The sequence below is a fragment of the Ipomoea triloba genome, chromosome 4, assembly GCF_003576645.1.
Source record: "Ipomoea triloba cultivar NCNSP0323 chromosome 4, ASM357664v1".
Lineage (NCBI taxonomy): Eukaryota > Viridiplantae > Streptophyta > Magnoliopsida > Solanales > Convolvulaceae > Ipomoea > Ipomoea triloba.
In genome coordinates, this window is record NC_044919.1 from 9,523,627 (window position 1) to 9,546,706 (window position 23,080).

The 23,080-nt window shown below is 29.6% G+C and overlaps 3 protein-coding genes and 1 pseudogene across 3 annotated transcripts; 2 read left to right on the top strand and 2 right to left on the bottom strand.

Moving 5' to 3' along the window:
- Positions 1–2,965: 2,965 nt before the first annotated feature.
- Positions 2,966–5,995, top strand: LOC116015753 (annotated as a pseudogene).
- LOC116015752 (toll/interleukin-1 receptor-like protein) lies at positions 3,097–3,558 on the top strand. The gene is made up of 2 exons (XM_031255924.1): positions 3,097–3,259; positions 3,443–3,558. The coding sequence occupies exons 1-2, from the start codon at positions 3,097–3,099 to the stop codon at positions 3,556–3,558; spliced, it is 279 nt and encodes a 92-aa protein (XP_031111784.1).
- A 6,127-nt stretch (positions 5,996–12,122) lies between the features above and the next one.
- On the bottom strand, positions 12,123–12,929 carry LOC116015754 (transcription factor bHLH167-like). The gene is made up of 3 exons (XM_031255926.1): positions 12,801–12,929; positions 12,300–12,596; positions 12,123–12,200 (listed from the first exon to the last, which is right to left on the bottom strand). The coding sequence occupies exons 1-3, from the start codon at positions 12,927–12,929 to the stop codon at positions 12,123–12,125; spliced, it is 504 nt and encodes a 167-aa protein (XP_031111786.1).
- Positions 12,930–20,840: 7,911 nt separating this feature from the next.
- On the bottom strand, positions 20,841–21,729 carry LOC116015027 (transcription factor bHLH167-like). Its single transcript, XM_031255010.1, has 3 exons — positions 21,561–21,729; positions 21,065–21,361; positions 20,841–20,965 (listed from the first exon to the last, which is right to left on the bottom strand). The coding sequence occupies exons 1-3, from the start codon at positions 21,687–21,689 to the stop codon at positions 20,888–20,890; spliced, it is 504 nt and encodes a 167-aa protein (XP_031110870.1). The 5' UTR covers positions 21,690–21,729; the 3' UTR covers positions 20,841–20,887.
- Between the last annotated feature and the right edge of the window lie 1,351 nt (positions 21,730–23,080).

Consider the following 23,080-nt stretch of genomic DNA (forward strand, 5'->3'; position numbering starts at 1 on the left):
TATATATATATATATATATATATATATATATATATATATATATATATATATATATATATATATATATATATATAGGGGCACGCTCTAATGAGAACGGGTGCCCAGGAGAGAAATAAGAATGATCCACAGCCGTCCACATGTCCAGATCAACGAATTAGATGTAATTTTTAAAAAACGACGCGGTGAAATTTTCATAAATAACTCGAACTGTGGTGCAAGTAAATGTGTTATAAGTGCGAGTAGTTGGTGCACATTTGCAAGTAAAAAGTGCAAGTAAAATCACTTACAAGTGCACCGATTTTCACTTACAAGTGCAAGTAATTTACATTGTTAACATTTGTGCACCTAGGTGCAACTAATTATACCATTAGGTGCAACTTGTTATAACGTTAGGTGCACTTAGTATTGATGCTCAATGTACATTTTACTTGTACATTAATACATTTTACATGTACTTGTGCACATATTTTCACTTACAAATGCAAGTAATTTACCTTGTTAACATTCATGCACTTAAGTGCACCTAGTTTTTCAAAAAAAAAAAAAGTGCACCTAGTTATAACCTTAGGTGCAACTACATCTAGACACGTGGCACGCTGCGAAGCGTTCTCATTTCTCTCTTGGATGCACCGTTCTCATTTGGACGCAATCATATATATATATATATATATATATATATATATATAATCCTATAGAGCCGTCATTAGAGCCTATTGTTGTCATGACCAAACCTGGAAACTATGATACCAGATGAGGATTGATAGTCTGAAGAGTATTCACGTAAAACTATACAAGAATAATATAATATTTCAACAAGTCAAGTCCTAACCAAACACAACTACTAGAATCCTAACATAGTGGCCCTAAGTTCCTAACAATCCATTCAACCCGTTTTAGAAATGTTGTTTGTATTATTATTATTATTTTTTTATAAAGTGTTTGTATTTATGAATTGTTAGGTCTAGTGGTCCTAATATGAGGGACATGCGTGCGTGCAATATTGTTAGCCATCCTAGTCCATCTGATCTGCCATTTCTATCACCCTTTGTTTTTAAGCGTTGATCAACATTAATAAATAATAATAATAATAATAATAATAATAATAATAATAATAATAATAAAACCTTTTAACCACCTATATTACAACAAAAGTATTGAAATTGAATAACAAAAACAAAGACTTTGAAATATTATTGCCCAGTGGTACGGTACTGAAATTGTCAAGCGCAGCATTTGGCAAAGACGCGCAACTTATAAAATTACTCAACGCTGGCACAACTCGTAGAATTAAATTAATGATATTATGATTATATTAAAATAATAAAAATATATTTTCAAACAAAAAAAAGAATACAAATATTAAATATAAAACTATTGTGATTATTGCCTTTAGCTCGTAGCTATCCCGGAGAAACGGATTGTATTTGTAATGAACATATAAAAGAAAGGAAGAAGAAGATAGTTAGAATGTAGAGAGAATATGGAAATGATAACAACTTTATTCCATCATCCATTCATGTACAAAGAAAGTACAAACATATATATAATATACAATTATAACGGAAGCAATAAGTGTAATCATAAATCTCAGACCGTTACGTAATCAATAGAAATAATGTCCATACTTAATAAGATTCTTAACACTCCCCTTTGTACATTATCATGCCATAATCATGCCTCGTTAAAAACTCGCAAGAAAAACTCTGTCGTAAAAACTAGTCGAGAAAAGAGTACAAGGTATATATATAGATAGTATATTTGAATACAATCATGTCTCGTTAAAAACTTCACTAGGAAAATTACGTGGGAAAAACCTAGTTGAAGAAAATAGTACATAATATTTGTGAAATTATATATTACATACTATTACAAATTAACAAGAATTACTCAGCACACACCATCAATAGTAAATTATTAAGTTATTGGACTATACATTTATATTACTTCTTAATTTAGTGTAAATTTGGGCTTTGGGATATAGTCCTCATGAAGTTCGCAACATGTTTGGGCCAAGGCTTTTGTGAATAACAAACAACCCTACAAAATGTTGCTCATAGCAGCCCTGCCTGCAAATCTAGAGCTCAATGCAGTGGACAAGAGGACAACATGTAAGATGCTTCTCAGATATTTCAATCACTTATATGTGTAATTAACATTTTTTTCATTCATCGATATTCATTCATGTGATAATAAAATTATTTATATTTATTGACCGCACATGAATTAGTTGACTCACGGGTTGAAGTGTAAAAATTTTGTACCATACTACTTCATGCAAGATACAAATTAAATACATTTTCATGAAATCTTTTAAAAAACTATTATATTTTTATTAAAAAGTACTATATGTGTCGGGTAAAATAATCTTAAAACCTTATTATTTATTTTTATATTATCAAATGAAGTTGTAATTATATTGAAATGAAATTGTAGTTGTGTTGAAAGGAAACTACAGTGTATATAAAATAAAACTGAAAAACAATTTCACATATTTGAGTGTATAATGTCGAATAAAACTGTTGTTATATTGAAAAGAAACTGTAGTTGTGTTGAAAGAAAACTGCAGCGTATATAAAATGAAACTGAATATGTTATACACAGAGTTACTTTTTGCAAAACGGTGCGGAACAGATGCCGTTTCTGCTGTTTTTTTTTTATTAATAAAAACGACATCGTTTTGATGCATGTACTACCCTGCATTGTGGACCGCAGTCCACAGTAAAATTTGCCACTTTTCTCAATCCAGGAAATTTCCAAGTGAATGATAAGCATTTTTTTTTTTGAAGGAAAATGATAAGCATTTTCTTTCCTCTTTCCTTTAATTTTGTAATTTCTCTTTGGATTGATTTCAACAAGCTCAGTCATCCATTCAATCTCTGCCATATTTTCATTTCCTTTCGTTCTCATCTACTTTACCTAACTCGAGGAACCTCTCCTGAGGTCATGGGGTTACCTCCTCCAGTTTGAGATTAAAAAAATAAAAAAATTAGTTTACCTATCTCGATCTTTATAAATTCAAGTCTTCCATTTCACACCTATTCATCTTCACTCTAATTTTTATTGCTTTCCTTCTTTTACTCAGTTTTCTGTCCATCGATGGCAGCACCCCCAATCGCTCATGAAACTTTTGCTTGGGAATACAATGTGTTCTTGAGCTTCGGAGGTGAGGATACATGCAAAACTTTCACTGATCATCTTTATTCTGCGCTGTATCAAATTGGAATCCGCACATTTAGAGATGATGAAGAACTCAAAAAGGGTGAATATCTTGCTCTGAGCTCATGAGAACAATTCAGAATTCAAGAATCTCTATGATAGTCTTCTCAAAAAACTATGCATCCTCTAAGTGGTGTCTTGATGAACTTGTCCAAATTGTGGAGTATAAGGAGAAGGGAAAACAAATTGTTTTTCTCATTTTTTTATGATGTTGATCCTTCTGAAGTGCGTAAGCAAAGTGGGAACTATGGCTTGAGTTTTGCAAAGCACGAAGAATATTTTGGGAAAGGTGATAAAGTACAAAAGTGGAGAGATGCTCTCACTAAAGTTGCAGATATGTAAGGATGGGATTTGCAAGGCATCACCAGAGGGTACTGTATTACTTTCTCATTATTTTCTTTGTTAATTCTTAATTTTTGTAAGCAATCATGTGCTATTTGGTATTTGATTTATTTGAGATGATTCTCTTTTAGTCCATTGACCTGAAGTCATATGTTATATCTTTACAAAATCATAAATTATTAAGGTTAAAAGTTAAAAAATATACATCGATATCTTATAATGAAATTATATTTCTAATAATTTTTTCCAAAAAATGTGGGGATGGGATTAACAAGGTATCACTAATGGGTATTGCGTTCTCATTATTATTTTATTCAAACAATTCTTAATTTTTGCGATCAATTATGTGCGATTGGATAATATGGATTGAAATAACTTCGTGGATCTTGAATGCAATACTTTACAGGTTCAGGGATTATTTAACGTTTTTATAGGTTTTAGTCCAGATTAGATAAACTAAAAGCCAAACAAGAAATAAAAACGCAAGAAAGAGAACCCGGACACAGGAATTGATCACGCAGTTCGGAGCTATCACTCCTACGTCTGCGGGGCTACTCAGCTTTTGCCCAATCCACTAGATGCACCAAGGTTTACAAACGTTGGAATACAACCCAAACCTACAATGGTTCAAAACCAACACGTTGGAATACAACCCAAACCTACAATGGTTCAAAACCAACATACAACAATACAACCCAAACCTACAATGGTTCAAAACCAACATACAACCTTCAACATCTACTTTTGAATTGACAAAACTGCAAGCCAAGAATTCTTCAATTCTTCATCTTGACTCAGCATCAACGACAGCATCAGAGACAATTCTTCATCTTGACTCAGCATCAACGACAGCATCAGAGACAGTTCTTCATCTTGACTCAGCATCAACGACAGCATCAGAGACAGTAGTAGAACGTCATTAAATATCAACGACAGCATCAGAGACAGTAGTAGAACGTCATTAAATGTTCAAATGATCTTCTTAATATTCACGTGTGAAAGCTCTCAACTTGTATTGTGTGGAAAGGTGAATGTTAGAGCTTCAAGTGTCTTCCTTTATATAGTGTAGCATTCTTTAACAACCTTCACAATTTTATATCTTGAAAAACTCTTTGAATAAAAGAGAGCCACAACCCTTAAAATTCTGTTAGCCACACAATTTGAATTGGTGGACTAATTCCTTGCTGTGTGAGACAGCATCCGCTGGCACAGCTTCACTTTCAGCACTGGTGGACATACTGACTTACGGTCCAAAAAACTAATAAAACCTAGATATAGGCTAAGAGTATTTTTGACAAATAATGTAGCCAATAACATAAGGACCGTGTATCATTTGTACACTTACATGGATCATAATTAATTTTATTATTATTTATTTCATATTTAAAATTGAATAAACTACATCTGAACAATTTTATACTGCGTTATTATTTCAGTTTAGTTCCAATGAACACTAATGCTATCTCATTTGTCCATGATTCATACTTATATTGCATTGGGCATCTATATGACTTTGCAAATAATTGATTATCACATGAAATTAAAGAGCACATGTACACGTTCTATGTTCAATATACATAATATACTTCACATTTATACAAAAATATGAGTAAACAGACTTCTATTTAAGACTCTCATTATGTATTCAATCGCAAATTTCTCCATTACACTGTTTTTCTATTTGACTATTGAAGATATGAATCCAAGTTTATCAATACAATAATCAAGGAGGTTCGGTTGATAGTAAGACAACTACCAATGTTTGTGCCCGACATGGTAGGACTTGATGATCGTGTTGAGCATGTGGTCCAGTTATTGCTCGAAAAACCTCATGATGGTGTTCGTATGATTGGGATACATGGTATGGGAGGTATTGGGAAGACAACTCTTGCAAAAGCAGTCTATAACAGGCTTTTTGCATACTTTGAAAGGAGCTGCTTTCTAGAGATAGATTCAACAATTTTCGGGCAGCAAGATAATGGAATAAATCTTGAGAAAGTAAACAATCAGATAAAAAAAAATACAAAAACAACTTTTTAAGAAGCTTTTTAATGAGGAGATCGACATTGGCAGTATAGATGAAGGAATCATGTTGATGAAAATGCGACTTCATGCAAGAAAGTGTCTCCTTGTTCTTGATAATTTGGAGCATAGAAATCAATTTAATAAATTATGTGGAGTACGAGACTGGTTTGGTGGAGGAAGTAGACTTATTTTAACCACAAGAGAGGCACATGTTTTCAAAGAGTTGAAAGTGGATGAACATTATGAAGTTAAGGTATTGAACTACGAGGAATCTTTGCAGCTCTTTAGCCTACATGCATTTAGAGAGCCAACCTTACCAAAAGAAGATTATAATAAACTTTTAGATGACATTGTGACTTATTGTGAGGGACTTCCATTAGCTCTTGAAGTTTTAGGGGCTTATCAGTTATGATGGGCTTCCAGATGGTCATATAAAATCTCTTTTTCTGGATCTTGTTTGTTTGCCCAATAGAGTTTGCATGGAGAAAATTGATAACATGGGGTATTTCTCAGACATTGAAATTCAAGACTTGGTTGACAAATGCTTGATAAATTGTGAGGACTATTGGGTTAGTATGCATAGCTTAATTCGAGAGACGGGGAGAGAAATTATTCGTTCTGAGTCACCCAACAATCCTAGTGAGCATAGTCGATTGTGGTGTCCCTATGACAGGCCCGTTCCTATCATTTTATAGGCCCGGGGCGTAGCATAAAAATGGGCCCTACATGAGATTAATATATATATATATGTCTGTGTGCGCGCGCGTGTGTGCGTGCGTGTGACTACAGGGAAAAAATTAATGTCAAATAACTTGAAATAAGATTTATAAGTTTTTAACAAATTTTCAAAAAAAAAAAAGTTTTTAACAATTTTGTATACACAATAATAATAATGAAAACAACTCTAGATGCTTTCATTAGTTACGAATGAATTTTTCTTTGTTGGTTTAAAAAATACAAAATATTCAATAATTGCATATATATGTGTCTTCATAAATAACGAATTATAATTTATAAAAACGAATAGACAATTTAAAACGAAATAAGCTTATAAACAATCACAATGTTATTATAATAAATAATAAAGTATTCATTAATAAAAAATATAATACATAACTTACAAATAAGAGTAGATCGAGCATGAAATCTTAATTACTAGGAGCAATAAATTAAAATATTTTAAAACGTGATATGATATTCATAACAAAATATGAAACATGATTAATTGGATAAAATAGTTCGAATAGAAAACACATTATAAATCACACATATTCTCTATTGATATTATAAATACTTTTTCTTTTAGTTAAATCAATTTCAAGTTTTTGTTTTTAGATTAATATGAATACAATGACGCATAATAGAAATTCTAAACTACATTGACTAGATAATTCATATAAAAAAAACTATCTTTTAAAATTATTTCATAACTAAATCACAAAATATATTACATATACATAAATCATTATAAAGTTCACAAAATAACACATGTTCTAAATATTAGTAAATTTCTCGAATAGGAATAGTAGATTCAAAATTTGATATGAATCACAAATCAATCTATACTATAAATTAATAAATCTCACTATAATTATAGAAATGTAAAAGAATCACATAGTTAAAACTCAAAAAATACAATTAGAAATAGAAATAAATTAAATTTCATACATTATAATTTGAATACTATATAATATTTCTAAATTCATCTTCTAAAGAGTAGGTAGGAAAAATTAAATTTCATAAGTTATAATTTTAATACTATATATAATACCCTAAATTCATTTTGGGAAGAAAAATTTAAAGCAATTTAAATTAAAGTACAAAAATAAATATATATGCAACCATGGAAGTTTGAAAAATTTAAAGTATAAAGTTAAACATATATGCCGCCATGGAGTTTGGAAAATTTAAAGTATAAAAATAAACATATATATGTAGCCATGGGAGTTCAGAAATATTAAAGTGTAAATGTTTAAATATATGCTACCATCAAAGTTCAACCCGTGACCTTAATATTTAGAACTTTAAGTCCAACCAACTAAGCTAAATCAAATTCATTTAATTTATATGTACATTAAATACTTATACTAAAATCTACAGTATATTATAAAAAGTGGTGGACGAGGGTGGTGGGCCCCTTTCAAGTGTGGGCCCTGGGCGAGGGCCCAGCTCGCCCTTGCCCAGGGCCGGGCCTACCCTATGATATCCATGATGTGCTTATAGGAGAAAAGGTAATGATTTTAAATTTAGGCTATTTTTTAAATAAAAAATAAAATTTACAAAAAAAAAAAAAGAAGAAGAAAGAAAATCAAACTGGCGGTTCAAATCCAAATTGTCGATTCTGGTTTATTATTTAGTAGAACTGTGAATTGGTAGTTCGAAAATGAAATTGAACCGCGGTCATATTTAAAAAAATTGGTAGTCACCTTAACAACAATTGTTCAACATTCATGTCATATGAGTATATTATACTCTCCTAAATTTATTTTGTAAATGGTAAGACATCTTATTTAGTAGTACTTGCTTGAACGATATATATTCTTTTTATACTTGATTAATAAGTATACTACATTTTTTTTAATATTACTGACTATGTTACAATGCAGTATCTGTCAAACTTGGTGTCACTAGACCACAAGATCTTGGCAGAATACTACATCTTTAATTCATGATAAGCTAGTAATTTTTGTTTTGACTTTTTTTTTACGACTAAAAATGTCGTATGTAATTTTTTTTAAACAATTTGTAAAATCTTAAGTAATTTGTTATTTATTATGTAGTTCATTCATTTTAATTTTCAATAATTTTCTTCATATTTTTATTGTTATTATTATTATATTGTAATATTGTAGTATTACGTTGCCAATCTTAATGATCATGCATCATATGGGCGCAAATACTAGTTACATAAAAGATGTAAATCGCATTAAAAAAGCCTTATGTGATAAGCTAAACTGAGAAAGAATTTGTAGTAAACGTATTTGTAATTATCAAAAACGAAATTGTGTTCCATATATTTGAAAACTTCCTTTGACTCCTTGAGATATTTTACTCCATATATGGAGTGGCCCAGATTGTCAGCAACGTGTGACTGAGACAATGGTATACAATTTGAACTCAAAAATTCAAAGTCCACATTACTATTGACTTTAATTTAAAACCTTTTTCCGGCGCCCATAAAACCCAACAACACAGATGACATTTGTGCCCACATTACACTTGACTTTAATAGATTTATTTTGAGAATCAATTTCGTTCACCCATTATTCGTTATTAACATACAATATATCAATATCTTTGTTTTACTACGAAGAATACAAATTCACTTTGACCCGACCCAAATATAAAAAAAACTCTACATATATTTATATAAAAACTAACCACTTAAATGTCATTTTATACTAAAAATTCTAACATTTTACTCAATATATGGAGTGACCCAGATTGTCAGTAACGTGGCTGAGTGCCTGAGTCAATGGTATAAAATTTTGAAGTTCGGCGCCCATAAAACCAAACAAAACCGATTACTCTTTCACCTTATTTTTTAAAACTTTTATTCTCACGATAAAGCAATATACTAGGAGATATTTTATTCAAAATATACAACATTATAAAATGGTTATAAGTTTTGAAATGCCATATTCCCTAATTTTTTCATATTATATTACTTGTTCAAATTTACTTTTAACTTTTCATGTTTAATTTAAATATAAATAATAATTATAATTAAAATTATAATTTTTATAATGATAATAAATAATAAATAATAATTAAAATATAATTTGTTTAAAATTATAGGTTCACAAAAAATTTTCAAAACAATTAAAGTGTTGGAAAGAATAATTTTTAAGATTGAGTTAGATAATGAATGGTAAGATGAATGCTAGGACTCACAAATTTTTTTTTTAAACCTTAACTATTAAGATTGGTTTTAGGATGGTTTTGTTTAAGTTATATAAGATAACCAAAGTTATATTTGCTTAGAATATAAGATTTCCATATTTAGTTCAAGTTATGCAATATAATTTTTTATGTTTAGTTCAAGTTCTTAGTTAATTAATTTTAAATCATTTAGTATTCAAAATTTTTTTTTAAATTATTTACTTCTATATTTTATCATTGCCTTATTTATTTATTTTAATTTTAAAATTTATTTAAACAATCATCATGACATTAAAAAAAATCTCTTCAATTTTAAATCAAATATAGAAATATAACATTCTCTAAAGGGTCACATTTGTGTGAGATCGTCTCACGGATCCTTATTCGTGAGACGGGTCGGGTCGGGTCAAATCATCATGCAAATGTCATACTTATATGTGCAAATCTCACACTTATATGCTCAAATATAACACTAATCAAAAATACAATTTTTGTTACTTATAAGAGAAAAAGTAATACGTTTTTCATAATAAGTAATGTTGACAAGTGCCTCTCACTTATAAGGGCAAATATAATACTTTTGAGGAAAAATGTAATACTTTTAAATCGAAATGTAAAAGTATTGTATTTTCCCTTAAAAGTATTACACTACCCTAATAAGTAACAAAAATTTTATTCCTGATTAGTATTACATTTGAGCATATAAGTACGGCATTTGTGCATATAAGTGTTACATTTGCACCTTGACCCGACCCGTTTCATTGTGAGACGGTCTCACACAAGTTTTTGCCTTCTCTAGGATAAATAATACTCCGTATAACATTTCCAGAACCATTTATTCTACCTGACAGTGACAACCACACAAGTTATGTTTGATTTTTTTTTTTTTTTTTTTTGAAAGAACGTTATGTTTGAATTGATTGGGGATATGACATTAATTTTAATTTTTAATGGCCCACCGTGATATTTTAATGTAATGTCAATTTCATGCATGTGGCAAATAAGAGGGATCGAGTTGAATAGTGATGGTCCAGAATAAAAAGTTGAGAGGGATTGAATAAGTTTTTTTTTTTTTTAAAATAATTAATTCGTGTAAGAGATTTTGTGAGTTAATCTTAACAATATGTTTATGTTAAAATTACAATTAATTAGTTTTCTTTTTTTTGAAAAATTAGAGTAAAGCATGCAATTTATGTAAACCATGGATGATCAATAATCTTGTAGTCTAGTAGCATAAAATGACTTTTCTAAATGAAAGGTCATAGATTTGAATATCTGTGGGAGCCTTAGGGTATTGATACAAAATAATGTATTGTCTCTGAATATAATATATACATTTTTAATATACCTAAATACATTAAATTAGAACAACCACCCATAAAGATAAGCTTAGACCACCTCCCTTTGCACCATTTTGTTTCTTCTTCCTTCAGCAATATGGATAAGAGAGCTTCGGCGAATCGGCGGTGTCAGATTATCAGTATGAAACAACCTCAGCAGACACTATACAAACAATTGAATTGGCAGCACGCAGTTCCTATACTCCACGGTCAACATGGCATATGATGTCAATTTAAAAAACAAAAAACATGACATATGTGGTTGTTGCAGGAGAAAGACTTCTCCAAAATACACAACTCCATTTATTTAAAAAAAAACGTGTCAAGTTTGTCTTAAAAAATTGTGTCAAAGAATGTTAATGGGGATGGCCTTATGTAAGTTTTAAATTGCATTTGTAGATATGTGACTTAAACGTAATTTTACAAATTTTTAGTACACTCTTATATACTCCCTCTCATTTTATGTGTTTGATTCGGTTAATCAGGTTTGACTGATTTTATTTTTAATTCAATTTTTTTTATAATATTAAGTTTATTATTAATATACAAAAATTATATATTTAGAAGCTACAATAAAAGTATTATTAAACACAAAAAATTACATTTCAAAATGAGTAAAAAGTACTAAAGAAAATAAACGGAAGAATAAAAAGTTAATTTGACCAATAAATAATAAGTAGGACAGATAAATTGGAACATATGGTGTATTATTCAATGTAAATATGTAATATCAAATTTTGTGATACGTACGTCCTAACGTTTGTAATATATTAAAATTTGAACTATCGATCATCTCAGATCAATTATATATATATATGTGTGTGTGTAATGATTACAAAAAATCTGCAATATGGTGCCTTGTGTTGCTCATTATTCTACAACTAGTTTTACCTTTGTATTGCACGAAATCGACTAATGCCCAGTTTATAATTTGGTTAATTAATTGATCAAGGTTCATGTTAAATTTTCTATTGTATTTTTAATACACTCTAACATATTCGTAGTATATGTTTAACAATTATGCCAACTTTGATTGGATGAGGTAAGAACCTAGGACTTTTCTTATTAAAATCAATGAGTAAATTAAGAATAATAAATAATTAATGGAATATTTCGTTACTAAAATTTATACAAATGAAGTTCCAAGGGTATTTAGGAAAAATAAATAATATAATAGAGGATAAAGTGTAAAAGTAAAAAAAATTACTAAAATAAAAATAATTTGAATCATTCATTTAATTAAACAATTACACAAATATTTTTTACATCGGGGGTTATTACATTTGTATTTGTATGTATTTCGATAGATTGTAGAAATCATATGAGATCAGAAATAAAGTTCTTCAACCGTTCTTGCACTCGAATGGTGTCCATTCCAATTCTGGGTGAAAATGCCTATCCAGCAAAGATGAAGAAAAATAATTAACGTTGGCAACCAAACAACTATACATATATGAATCATGCAATTAACCAAACAAGTATAGTATACCACACCTTGCAAATAATTGTATGGTAGATGTTGAGACCCACAGTGGAGTTTGTTGCACTCACAACTTCTGCGCCTTCCTCTTGAAGAATTCGAAACACTTTATGCATCTTCATCACCTCCTTCTTCTCCAATCCACACACTATATTTATCTCCAAACTTTCACCTCCCTCACTTTCATTCACGGCTATTACGACTGGTAATTGTAGGCTATCCTTTCTTGCTTTCAGCTCATTAATGTTGCTCTCTAGTTGTTTGATGTAGTTAGTGGCATGATCCAACACGTCAAAGGCCGGAGATTTTTCCTGTACGTCCACAACAAATCATTAATTAAAGCACGATCAAATTAAATGAGAACATTGTTCTGTATGTGCGAATGTGGGAACTATACAATAAGGTATTATAAGAGACACAATCAGACATTACAAGATACACGATTCAAATTAAAAAAAGAAATGTGTTTTTTTCAGGATGTACAATCACTTATCCACGAATGGAGGAAAGCATACCAGAGAGTTTTCATGGGGTACGAGAGAGGCGAGGCGACGATAAAGGCCTCTCATTTGCTGCCGCCGATGTTTCTCCGTCAAATGCCGGCCAGATTTGGGTGGCAATGAACTACAGCAGTTGGGCTGCATGTGTTTATATTTTTCTTCGTAAGATTCAATACATGCTCGCTACGCTGCATATGTATATATAGGTGAGCAGACGATAGAGACCTCGGAATAGGGATAGCGCAGCATTCATTTATTCCCTAACCTGGATTCACACATCACCTATATGACCGCTATGAGGCTTTGTAAGACATTTCCAGGAAGGCAGAAACAAGCTTATCTAGTGACACTTTAATACTTTAATAGTGTGTACATGGTTGTAATACTAGAGTTAGTGTGTACATGGTTGTAATACTTTAATAGTTAATACTAAAATATTAAATGTTAACTTAAAAATATCTAGAGTGTATATAATTTAGGGTTGTTTTGAGTGAACACTACTATAGAAAACACCTTCAACATCGCCTAAATAATGTCGGTTTTTTACAAACCTGACGTCACATAATTATTTGAATTTAAATTTTTTTTACGAGTGATACGACGTCGGTTCACAGATCGAACCGATGTCGTATCGAAATATATATATATAAAAATTGATACGACGTCAGTTCACAGATCGAACCGACGCCGTATCATTATTCTTTAATATTTTTTTAAAAATATTAATACGACGTCGGTTAGGTGACGTCGTATCACTTTTCATTTTATTTTTTTTTTAAATAAATACCCTATGGCGTCGGTTGTTTAAAACAATCGATGCCGTAGGTTATACGTACAAAAACGGATTTCAGCAGAAGCTTTCCAATTTATTTGGAAACCTTCTCCCCTACATTGTTGGAAACCCTCGCCGTCTTCCTCACACCACGTTCGACTGTCTTCCTCACGTCGCCATCGCCGCCACAACTACCAACGCAGTTACATGTCCTGCTGGTTCAGTCGCACGTCCGCCACAATCGCCGCCCACCGTCGATGTCCTACTGTCCACCACCGCCCTCGTCGTCGCCAGCTGCCGTTGCCGGAGGTTATATTTCAACCTTTGGAATTTATTTATTTATTTATTTGCAAATTATTTATTTATAAATTTCGAATTTTATTATTATATTTCAAATTTTAGAGTTATATTTTAATCTTTGGAATTATATTTCGAATTTTAGGGTTATAATTTAAATTTTGGATTTATATTTCGAATTTTAGGGTATATATATTTATTATTATATTTCAAATTTTAGGGTTATATTTCAATCTTTGGAATTATATTTCAAATTTTAGGGTTATATTTCAAATTTTGGATTTATATTTCGAATTTTAGGGTATATATATTTATATATTATGAATTTATAGGGTTATTGTGAATTTTAGAAATTATTATTTATATATTTCGAATTTTAAGAAATTAATGCTAATATATGTTGAAATTTAGAAATTATATGTAGAAATTCTAATTTTAATACTAATTACTTTGAATTTTATATTGAAATTTATGATAATTAAATTAATTTAAATTTTAATGTTAATTAATTTGAATTTTTGGAACTAATGTTAATATAGTTTAAGTTTTAGGAATTAATGTTAATATAATTAATAAATTAATTTGAAATTTATGTTTAAATCTATTTTGAATTTTATGTATGCTAATATATGTGACCATTCATTTCTTCCGGTTATAATTAAATTAATTTTTATTTAAGATGATCACTGAACGTAATCTGAAAGTGTAATTAGATCACTAAATGAAAAAAGAGTACAATTAAGTCACTAACATCTAAAATATGTACAATTTCACCTGATAGCAGGTCACCATTCATTTCTTCGTTGGAGATGGCATCTCCGATTGGAGACGATAAGAAGATCTTCGTCTCTGTCCGGAGACTAAGGAGGGGGAAAGACGATGCCATCTCCGACGAAGACAAGTCGACGAAGGATGGGGTGGCCTCGCTGGCGACCACCTCCGGCGTTTTTTTTTTAAAGTTTTTTATTAAAAAATTATTAAAATTATTTTTTAAATAAAAATTAATTTAATTATAATCGAAATAAATGGATGGTGACCTGCTATCAAGTGAAATGTACATATTTTAGGTGTTAGTGACTTAATTATACTCTTTTTTCATTTAGTAATTTAATTACACTTTCAGATTACGTTAAGTGATCAATCTGAACCTTATTCCTTTAATTTACAACCTTTTTTCGGCGCCCATAAAACCCAACAAAACCCTTACAACCTTTTTTCCCCATAAAACCCAACAAAACCGCTACTACCTTTTTTCGGCGCCTATAAAGCCCAACAAAACCGATTACTCTTTCACCTTATTTTTTACTTTTATTGTCCGGATAAAGTAATATAGTAGGAGATATTCTGTTCAAAATATAAAAAATTATGAAATGATTATAAGTTTTGAAATGTCACATTTCTTTATTTGGTTGGAATTATATTATTTTTCTTAGAGAATGTATCATGCCATCCACGTTAAAATTTAAATTTTCTAAGATTCTCAAAAAAGAAAAAAACGTATTTTATCATTTCAATTTTATTCCATTTTTCTTAAGAAATATATTTTTATGTTAACATATTATAGGTGTCATATTTGATGAGTGTTAAATTGTAATACTTTTATGGTGTAATAATCGGTCAACTTTAATTTAAAATTGCTTTAATAATTATGCTTCAAGTGAAAAATTATGTGATAAATTATTTGGGAATATGGAATCATTTGGATTATTAGGAGTAGGAGCCAAAGAGGGAGAACTTCAATTAGGTGTTAGAAATAGAATTACAGTGTAGAGTAGATCTACAGAATTTATTCCTTTTATTGCAAATTACCTTTGCGATTGTTTACTTTGATCTATTATCTTATTGCGCTTGTTATGAATTAATTACTTGTTTCAAATAATGGTTTTCGTAATAACAAAGGCCAGTTTATTATTTTATTTTATTGTTTAAAACATTTTTTTTAGTTTTGTTATTAAATTTATAATTATCAATTAGATTGAATATTTTCTTGTTTAATTTAAATATAAATATCTATACTATTAATAAAAATTAAAATCCTCAATTTTAATTTCATACAATTATAGATTAAAATCCTCAATTTTAATTTCATACAATTATAGATTAAAATTGCTTCCCGCTCAAAACACTCATAAACTATTAAGGTTTGCATTCTTTTTTTTGAGTGCTACTGTCTCTGTTACAATGTAGTATGATGCATCTACTGAGGCTCGAACCCACTCTTATCATCCATGTAAGAGTGTTAATCGGGACACCGGGTGCCACTTAACCACAAGGTCTTTGGTAGTAATACAATTCTTATTCGTACTACAATTGTACATTAAACTATAGTAATACAATTTCTAATATAATATAAATTTTCCTACTTTCCTATTCGTAATACAATTCTAGATTAAAATTACTAATCGTAATAATGCAGTACATATATTTCTCTGCAACGTAATCTATACTATTAATAAAAACAAAATCCTCATTTTTAACTTCCTGTCCAAAATATTTCTATATATACTATTAAGGTTTATGTAATATTGTAAAATATGGTAATACAATTCATATTCGTACTACAATTGTACATTAAAATATAGTAATATAATTCCTAATACAATATATTCTTTCCTATTTCCTTTTCGTAATACAATTATAGATTAAAATTACTAATCGCAATAATATAGTACATATATTTTTCCTGCAACATAATCTATACTATTAATAAAAATAAAATCCTGAAATTTAACTTCCCATCCAAAACACTCCTATACTATTAAGGTTTGCGTAATATTGCATAATAATAATAATAATAATAATAATAATAATAATAATAATAATAACAATCCGGAATTTAATAAGACATAATGTTCAAAAAAAATTACTAATTAATGTAATGGATATGAATAAAAGGAAGATTGTGAAAAAATGGGGACAAAGAATCGGTAATTCATAATTTTGAATAAAATACAGGCTGTTATTTGACTATTAAAATTGCACTATAAATACTCTCAAAAGCAAATAACAATTCTACTATTGAATATTTTCTATTCTTTTTTGTTATTTCTCATATTTCTACTTATTGTTTAGTAATGAAGTCTGTTTTTGTCTCTGCCTCCGACTTATTCCCTAGGACAAGAAAAAGCTCTGGTTGATGCGTTGTTATTTGTCCAGAGAATATCAACGCTCTACAGTCAACTAACAAACACTCAAGTGCTTATTCCATTACTCGAGGTGAATTTTCCCTAATATAGTTATAATTATTGAATATTAAAAATATAAGTGTACCTCATATATCACACATACCGATGAAAATACTATTTCTCTACACGGGCCAAATATTCTTAATATATTATAACAAATCAATTCCGTGTATTGCAGGGTAAAAATACTAGTAATTATAATTACAATCATAATTTTTAATGTAAATAAATAAGGAAATAACTAAAATATAATTTCTGGAAGATGAAAGATTCACAAAAATTTTGGAAAATTTTAAATTGTTGGGAAGAATAATTTTTGAAATTCAATTTTTTTTTGTTGAATACTATTGACCCTATTACATGTAGTATCTGTCCATATACTTGTCTCAACCTACTGAAGCCCAACAAAGTCAACATTGATCCCAATGAGGCTCGAATCCATGACCTCCCACTTGGGAGAATCACTTCATGCCGCTTGACCACAAGGCCTTTGGCCCATAAAGAAGTTCAGAAAAACACTATAAATGATGAGATGAATGTTGAGACCCATAAAGAAGTTCAGAAAAACACTATAATTATTAAAATTGTTTTTTTTAATACAACTGACCCTATTACATAGTAGTATCTATTTATCTATATTTTATCAACCTATTAAGGGCTTTTTAATTCATTGTACCTGACAGTGGTTGACCACGGCCGTTATGTACTTATGTCCTTTATATGTTTTTTTTGGGCATGCTAATAAATGTCAGAGCACAATTGTTTGAATTGATTGGGGAGAATGGGATATGACTTTAATTTTAATGGCCCACCATGAGATATTTACTGTAATGTCATTTCATGCATGTGACAAATAAGAGATTAGGACTTAGGAGGGAGTTGATTAGTCATTTAAAAAATCACACTTGAGTTCCTACAATGCACATATATTTATAAATTATATGAATTATAAAATAAATATATTATGTAATAATTTTAAAAGTATTAAAATAATATATAATAATTTGACCTAAAATTATATAACAATATCTATTAAACTAAACATATACACTAAAATGTTTAATATTTCGTATTTTTAAAACTACAAATTAAATGAGGTAAAAATAATTATAATTTTTTATTTAAGAAATATATAACTAATAAATAAATCTCATTCTTTTTCAAATTAAATGCCCATTTAATTTAACAAAATTTTTTTTATGAGTAATTGAAATGATTTTTAATGATATACATTTGCTAATTTCAGCTTATTCATTTATAATGCAATTGATTAATTTAAAAATAGCATATTAATGCATATTAAAGATTACGATGATGGTCCAAAGCTACACTATTTAATATAAATAACATTTTAAAAATATTAAAACTCTAACTTTTTATCCTAAATTTTGAATCAGCATCTACTTGTTAATTACAGTATATATTGTATACCTATTAATATAAAACAATTAAAAAATTTCAAATAAATAAGAATTTGTAAAATTTATAATTAGTAATTAAAAATGATGGAAAACAATTATTTATATACAACATTTATTAAACTATACTATTGAGTTAGTTGTTATCACATATATATTGTATTTAGTTACTAAACAACAGAACGTCAAGTTTAATTTTTGTCAGATTTATTTTTCGTTTTTTTTTTTAAAAATCTTAGAATTGTAAACATTAAAGTGGTGTAACATTTCTATATGAAAGAGATTGAGAGATTGGTTTTACAACTATAGAAATTTTATAAATATATCTTAATAATAAAAATTCAATTACATTATAGGGTCTTTATATAAAATAGGAAAACATGTTACACTATATAGACTTTAGAGTAACACTTGATACTACCAATTCTTTTTCATTTTCCCTTTAGCGAAATAAGCTTATTATTAATAAAAGTAATTGAGCTGGAAACTACACAGGAAGATTTTATTTTTATTAATAGTATAGATTATATATTAAATATTAGTATTTATAATATATTTAATCAATTATAAGATTATTAAATATTACGTGCTGGGGTTCGCAGACCGCCTAAACTAGTGGGTGCAAAGTGGTTGTTGCATGATCTTCCCTCGACCCCTACCTGTGTGCCATCTACTTTGAATATACCAGTTTCTGATTTTATCCAGATGGAAGAATCACCTATGGTGCATGGTGAATTGAAGAGACGACGGGAGAATGAACAGATTGGTGCTCAGATTCAGGTCAATAATATTAGTATGATTGAGAAAGAAAGGCAAAGGATCAGCTTGGATCTCGCGTACGTGTTGAAGTCGCAGGAGCCCAACTAGGCGCGTCTACTACATTAGATTTTTTTTTAGTGGCACCTAATACAGTATGCACGGTAGTGTATTCAACTGTGCTCATTCTAAAACAGTGTATCATACTCTCTAAACAGAGAAACAACCGTACAAGTGTAGTGACAAACCACCTAAACTAATTAATAGTCCCGATTCAAAAAGCACAGAGATACAAAAACTGTTGCACAGATTGAAAAACAACATGTAAGTTGCACAAAAGAACTCGTGAACATGCACAATTCCTAAAGTTGCACAATAGCTCACACAATGGTGCACAGATCAACGTCATAGTTGCACAATACCAAACTTGGAACACATCTATGTAGTTGAAATATCGTTAAATACAAAGACATTTCAGTCTTTTTTTATACAAAATATGTTGAACCGCTATATTTTTATGTTTATTTTTTTTGAAAACATTCATAATTGAAGAAATGCCCTTGTATTTAACGATATTTAAACTGATTTGTTAATAAAGGACAAAAAATGGTCATGCCACAATAATATTAGGACTAAAAGTGGATGTTCTAACAGAAAAGGACTAAAAGTGGATTGTCACCTATAAATCTAGGACCAAAATAGAATTAACTCAAATTTTAATTAATTAGGTTTTTGAGAAATTAGAGTTTTGTAAAGCATATAATTTATGTAAAGTCTGAATGATTAATGATTTTGTGGTTTAGTGACACGAAATGATTCTTCTAAATATAAAAGATCATGGCTCGAGAGGTAGCGGGGCAGAAGGGTATTGATACTAAATAATGTACTTTCTTTGAATGTAGTATGTGTTGACCATAATGGTTGACGTAGTATTACACTAAGTTGTTTTGTTGGCGCCGAGAAAATGGCTTCCCCTTTTCCACAAATTAAATGAGAACATACACCCACAAAGATAAGCTTAGCCTACCGCCCTTTGTACCATTTTGTTTCTTCTTCCTTCAGCAATATGGACAAGAGAGCTTCAGTGGTGTCATATTGAATTGTCAGTATGAAACAACCTAAGCAGGCACGGTCTTTGTTTCATTGACCATCATATATATATATAATGGTTACAAAATATCTGCAATATGGTGCCTTGCTTGTGTTGCTCATTATTCTACAATTTTACACGTGACTAATGCCCAATGTTTATAATTTGACTAATTAATTGATAAAAGTTTATGTTAAATTTTATATTGTATTTTTTAATACACTCTAACATATCCATAGTATATGTTTTACATTTCAATTTTAATTTGATTGTTATGAGGTAAGAACTAAGACCATCTTTATAAAAATCAATGAGTAAATTAAGAATAACAAATAGTAAATGGAATATTTTGTTACTAAAGTTTACACTAATGGAGTTGCAAAGGTATTTAGGAAAAATAAATGATATAATAGAGAATAAAGTTCGAAAGTAAAAAAATTACTAAAATCAAAATAATATTAATCATTCATTTAATCAAACAATTAAACAAACATTTTTTACTTCCCGCTAAGAGCTTAACTTTATTGGTTCTTATTAGATTTGTATCAATTTGTATTTGTATGTATGTAGATAGATTTTAGAAATCATATGAGGCTAGAAATAAAGTTTTTCAACCGTTCTTGCACTCGAATAGTGTCGATTCCAATTCTGGGTGAAAATGCCTATCCAACGAAGATCAAGAAAAACAATTAACGTTGGCAACCAAACAACTATAGATATATGAATCATGCAATTAACCAAACAACTATAGTATACTAAACCTTGCAAAGAATTGTATGGTAGATGCTGAAACCCACAGTGGAGTTGGTTGCACTCACAACTTCAGCGCCTTCCTCTTGAAGAATCCGAAACACTTTATCCATCTTCAACAGCTTCTTCTTCTCCAATCCACACACTATATTTATCTCCAAACTTTCACCTCTCTCACTTTCATTCACGGCTATTACGACTGGTAATTGTAGGCTATCCTTTCTTGCTTTCAGCTCATTAATGTTGTTCTTTAGTTGTTTGATGTAGTTAGTGGCATGATCCAACACGTCACAAGCCGTAGATTTTTCCTGTACGCCCACAACAAATCATTAATTAATTAATTAACCTCAGTTTTAAAGCGAAATGCGGAAACTGTATGATAAGAAATTACAAGAGACACAATCAGACATTAAAATATACACAATTCAAATTGCAAAAATAATTACAAGAAGAAAGTGTTTTTTTAAAGATGTACAATCATTTATCCACGAATGGACGAAAGCATACTAGAGACTTTTCATGGGGAACGAGAGAGGCGAGGCGACCATAAAGGCCTCTCATTTGCTGCCGCCGATTTTTCTCCATCAAATGCCGGCGAGGTCTGGGTGGCAGTAAACTACTGCTGTTTGGCTGCATGTTTTGGGCTTGGTAAACGCGTTTTATTTTTATTTTTATTCCTTCGTAAGATTGATCAGAAGCACATAACTATTCAATGCATGCTCGCTGCATATGTATATATAGGCGAGCAGACGATAATTGTCATGCCATTAGAACAGACTATAATTGAACAGACCAAAATGTTCTTGTATTTAATGCTATTAGAACGATTTTGAATGACAAAAAATTGCTATGTCACAATACTACTAAGACTAAAAAGGGATGGTTTGAAAAAAAAGGACTAAAAGTGAACTAATACTTATAAATCTAAGACCAGAAAAAGGAATTAACTCTATTATAAAAGTTTGTAATATTTATAAAAATGACCAAAGCTCATTTTTTAACAAATAGTCCATACAAGGTGGATGTAAACTCTATGTAAATACTTACACACCATGATTTTCTTTTACAATACTATTTTAAAAATCTTATGTAGTAGTAATACTATTTTAAAAATCTTATGTAGTATTATTATTATTATTATTATTATTATTATTATATAATTTGTATACGAGTATATTTTTCCTTTAAAAATATATTCTATTTATATTTTTTAGACCAACCAAATATTGGAATAGTGTTTCTAAATTATATTCATTCCACGAACCAAACAATAGAATACAATTAATGTTCTATTCCTTGCATATTCTGATCCATTTCCTATGAAATAACATTTCTATTCCTTCGAAATTCATTATGTGAACCAAACATGCAACTGTAAGTGTTTTTGCACTGATGGAAATATTCATTTTTCCAACCACCTGGTGGTCGGAAAATGGATATTTTCGATCGAAAATACAAATTTTGACCAACTTACCAACTACTTTATAGATTCAGAAAAAAGCCCGGCCTCAGTATTACCGACCACTAGTCAAGGTGGTCGGAAATACTGACTTCTTTTTTAGGATGTCAGAAACATAGACGACACCTCGTCGGATAAGGATAGTGTATTTCCTAACACAGGTGGTTGGTAATTGGTCAGTATTATCGTCCACCAGTGGTCGATAAGATTTACAAATAGAAAAAATTAAAATTTGAATTACCGACCAATTCAATGGTCAATATTACCGTCCACCAGTGATTGGTAAGATTTACTAACAGAAAAAAATTATATTTTTAGTAACAATATTTATCAACCAGTTTTTAGTAAAGTCCTAAACCAATTAAATCGGTTGAACCAGAAAAATAACAAAAGAAAAATATGAAGTGACAAAAATGCCCTTACTAAAATAAGGAAAAGTTATGAGAATGACTAAAAGTTTTTAAAAATTAATAGTTTGGAATGTTAAATGACAAAAACGATAGTCGGAGACTAAATTTGAAATTGTTACCAAAGAGAAGGGACCTTTGTGGAATTAATTTTTTTTTTT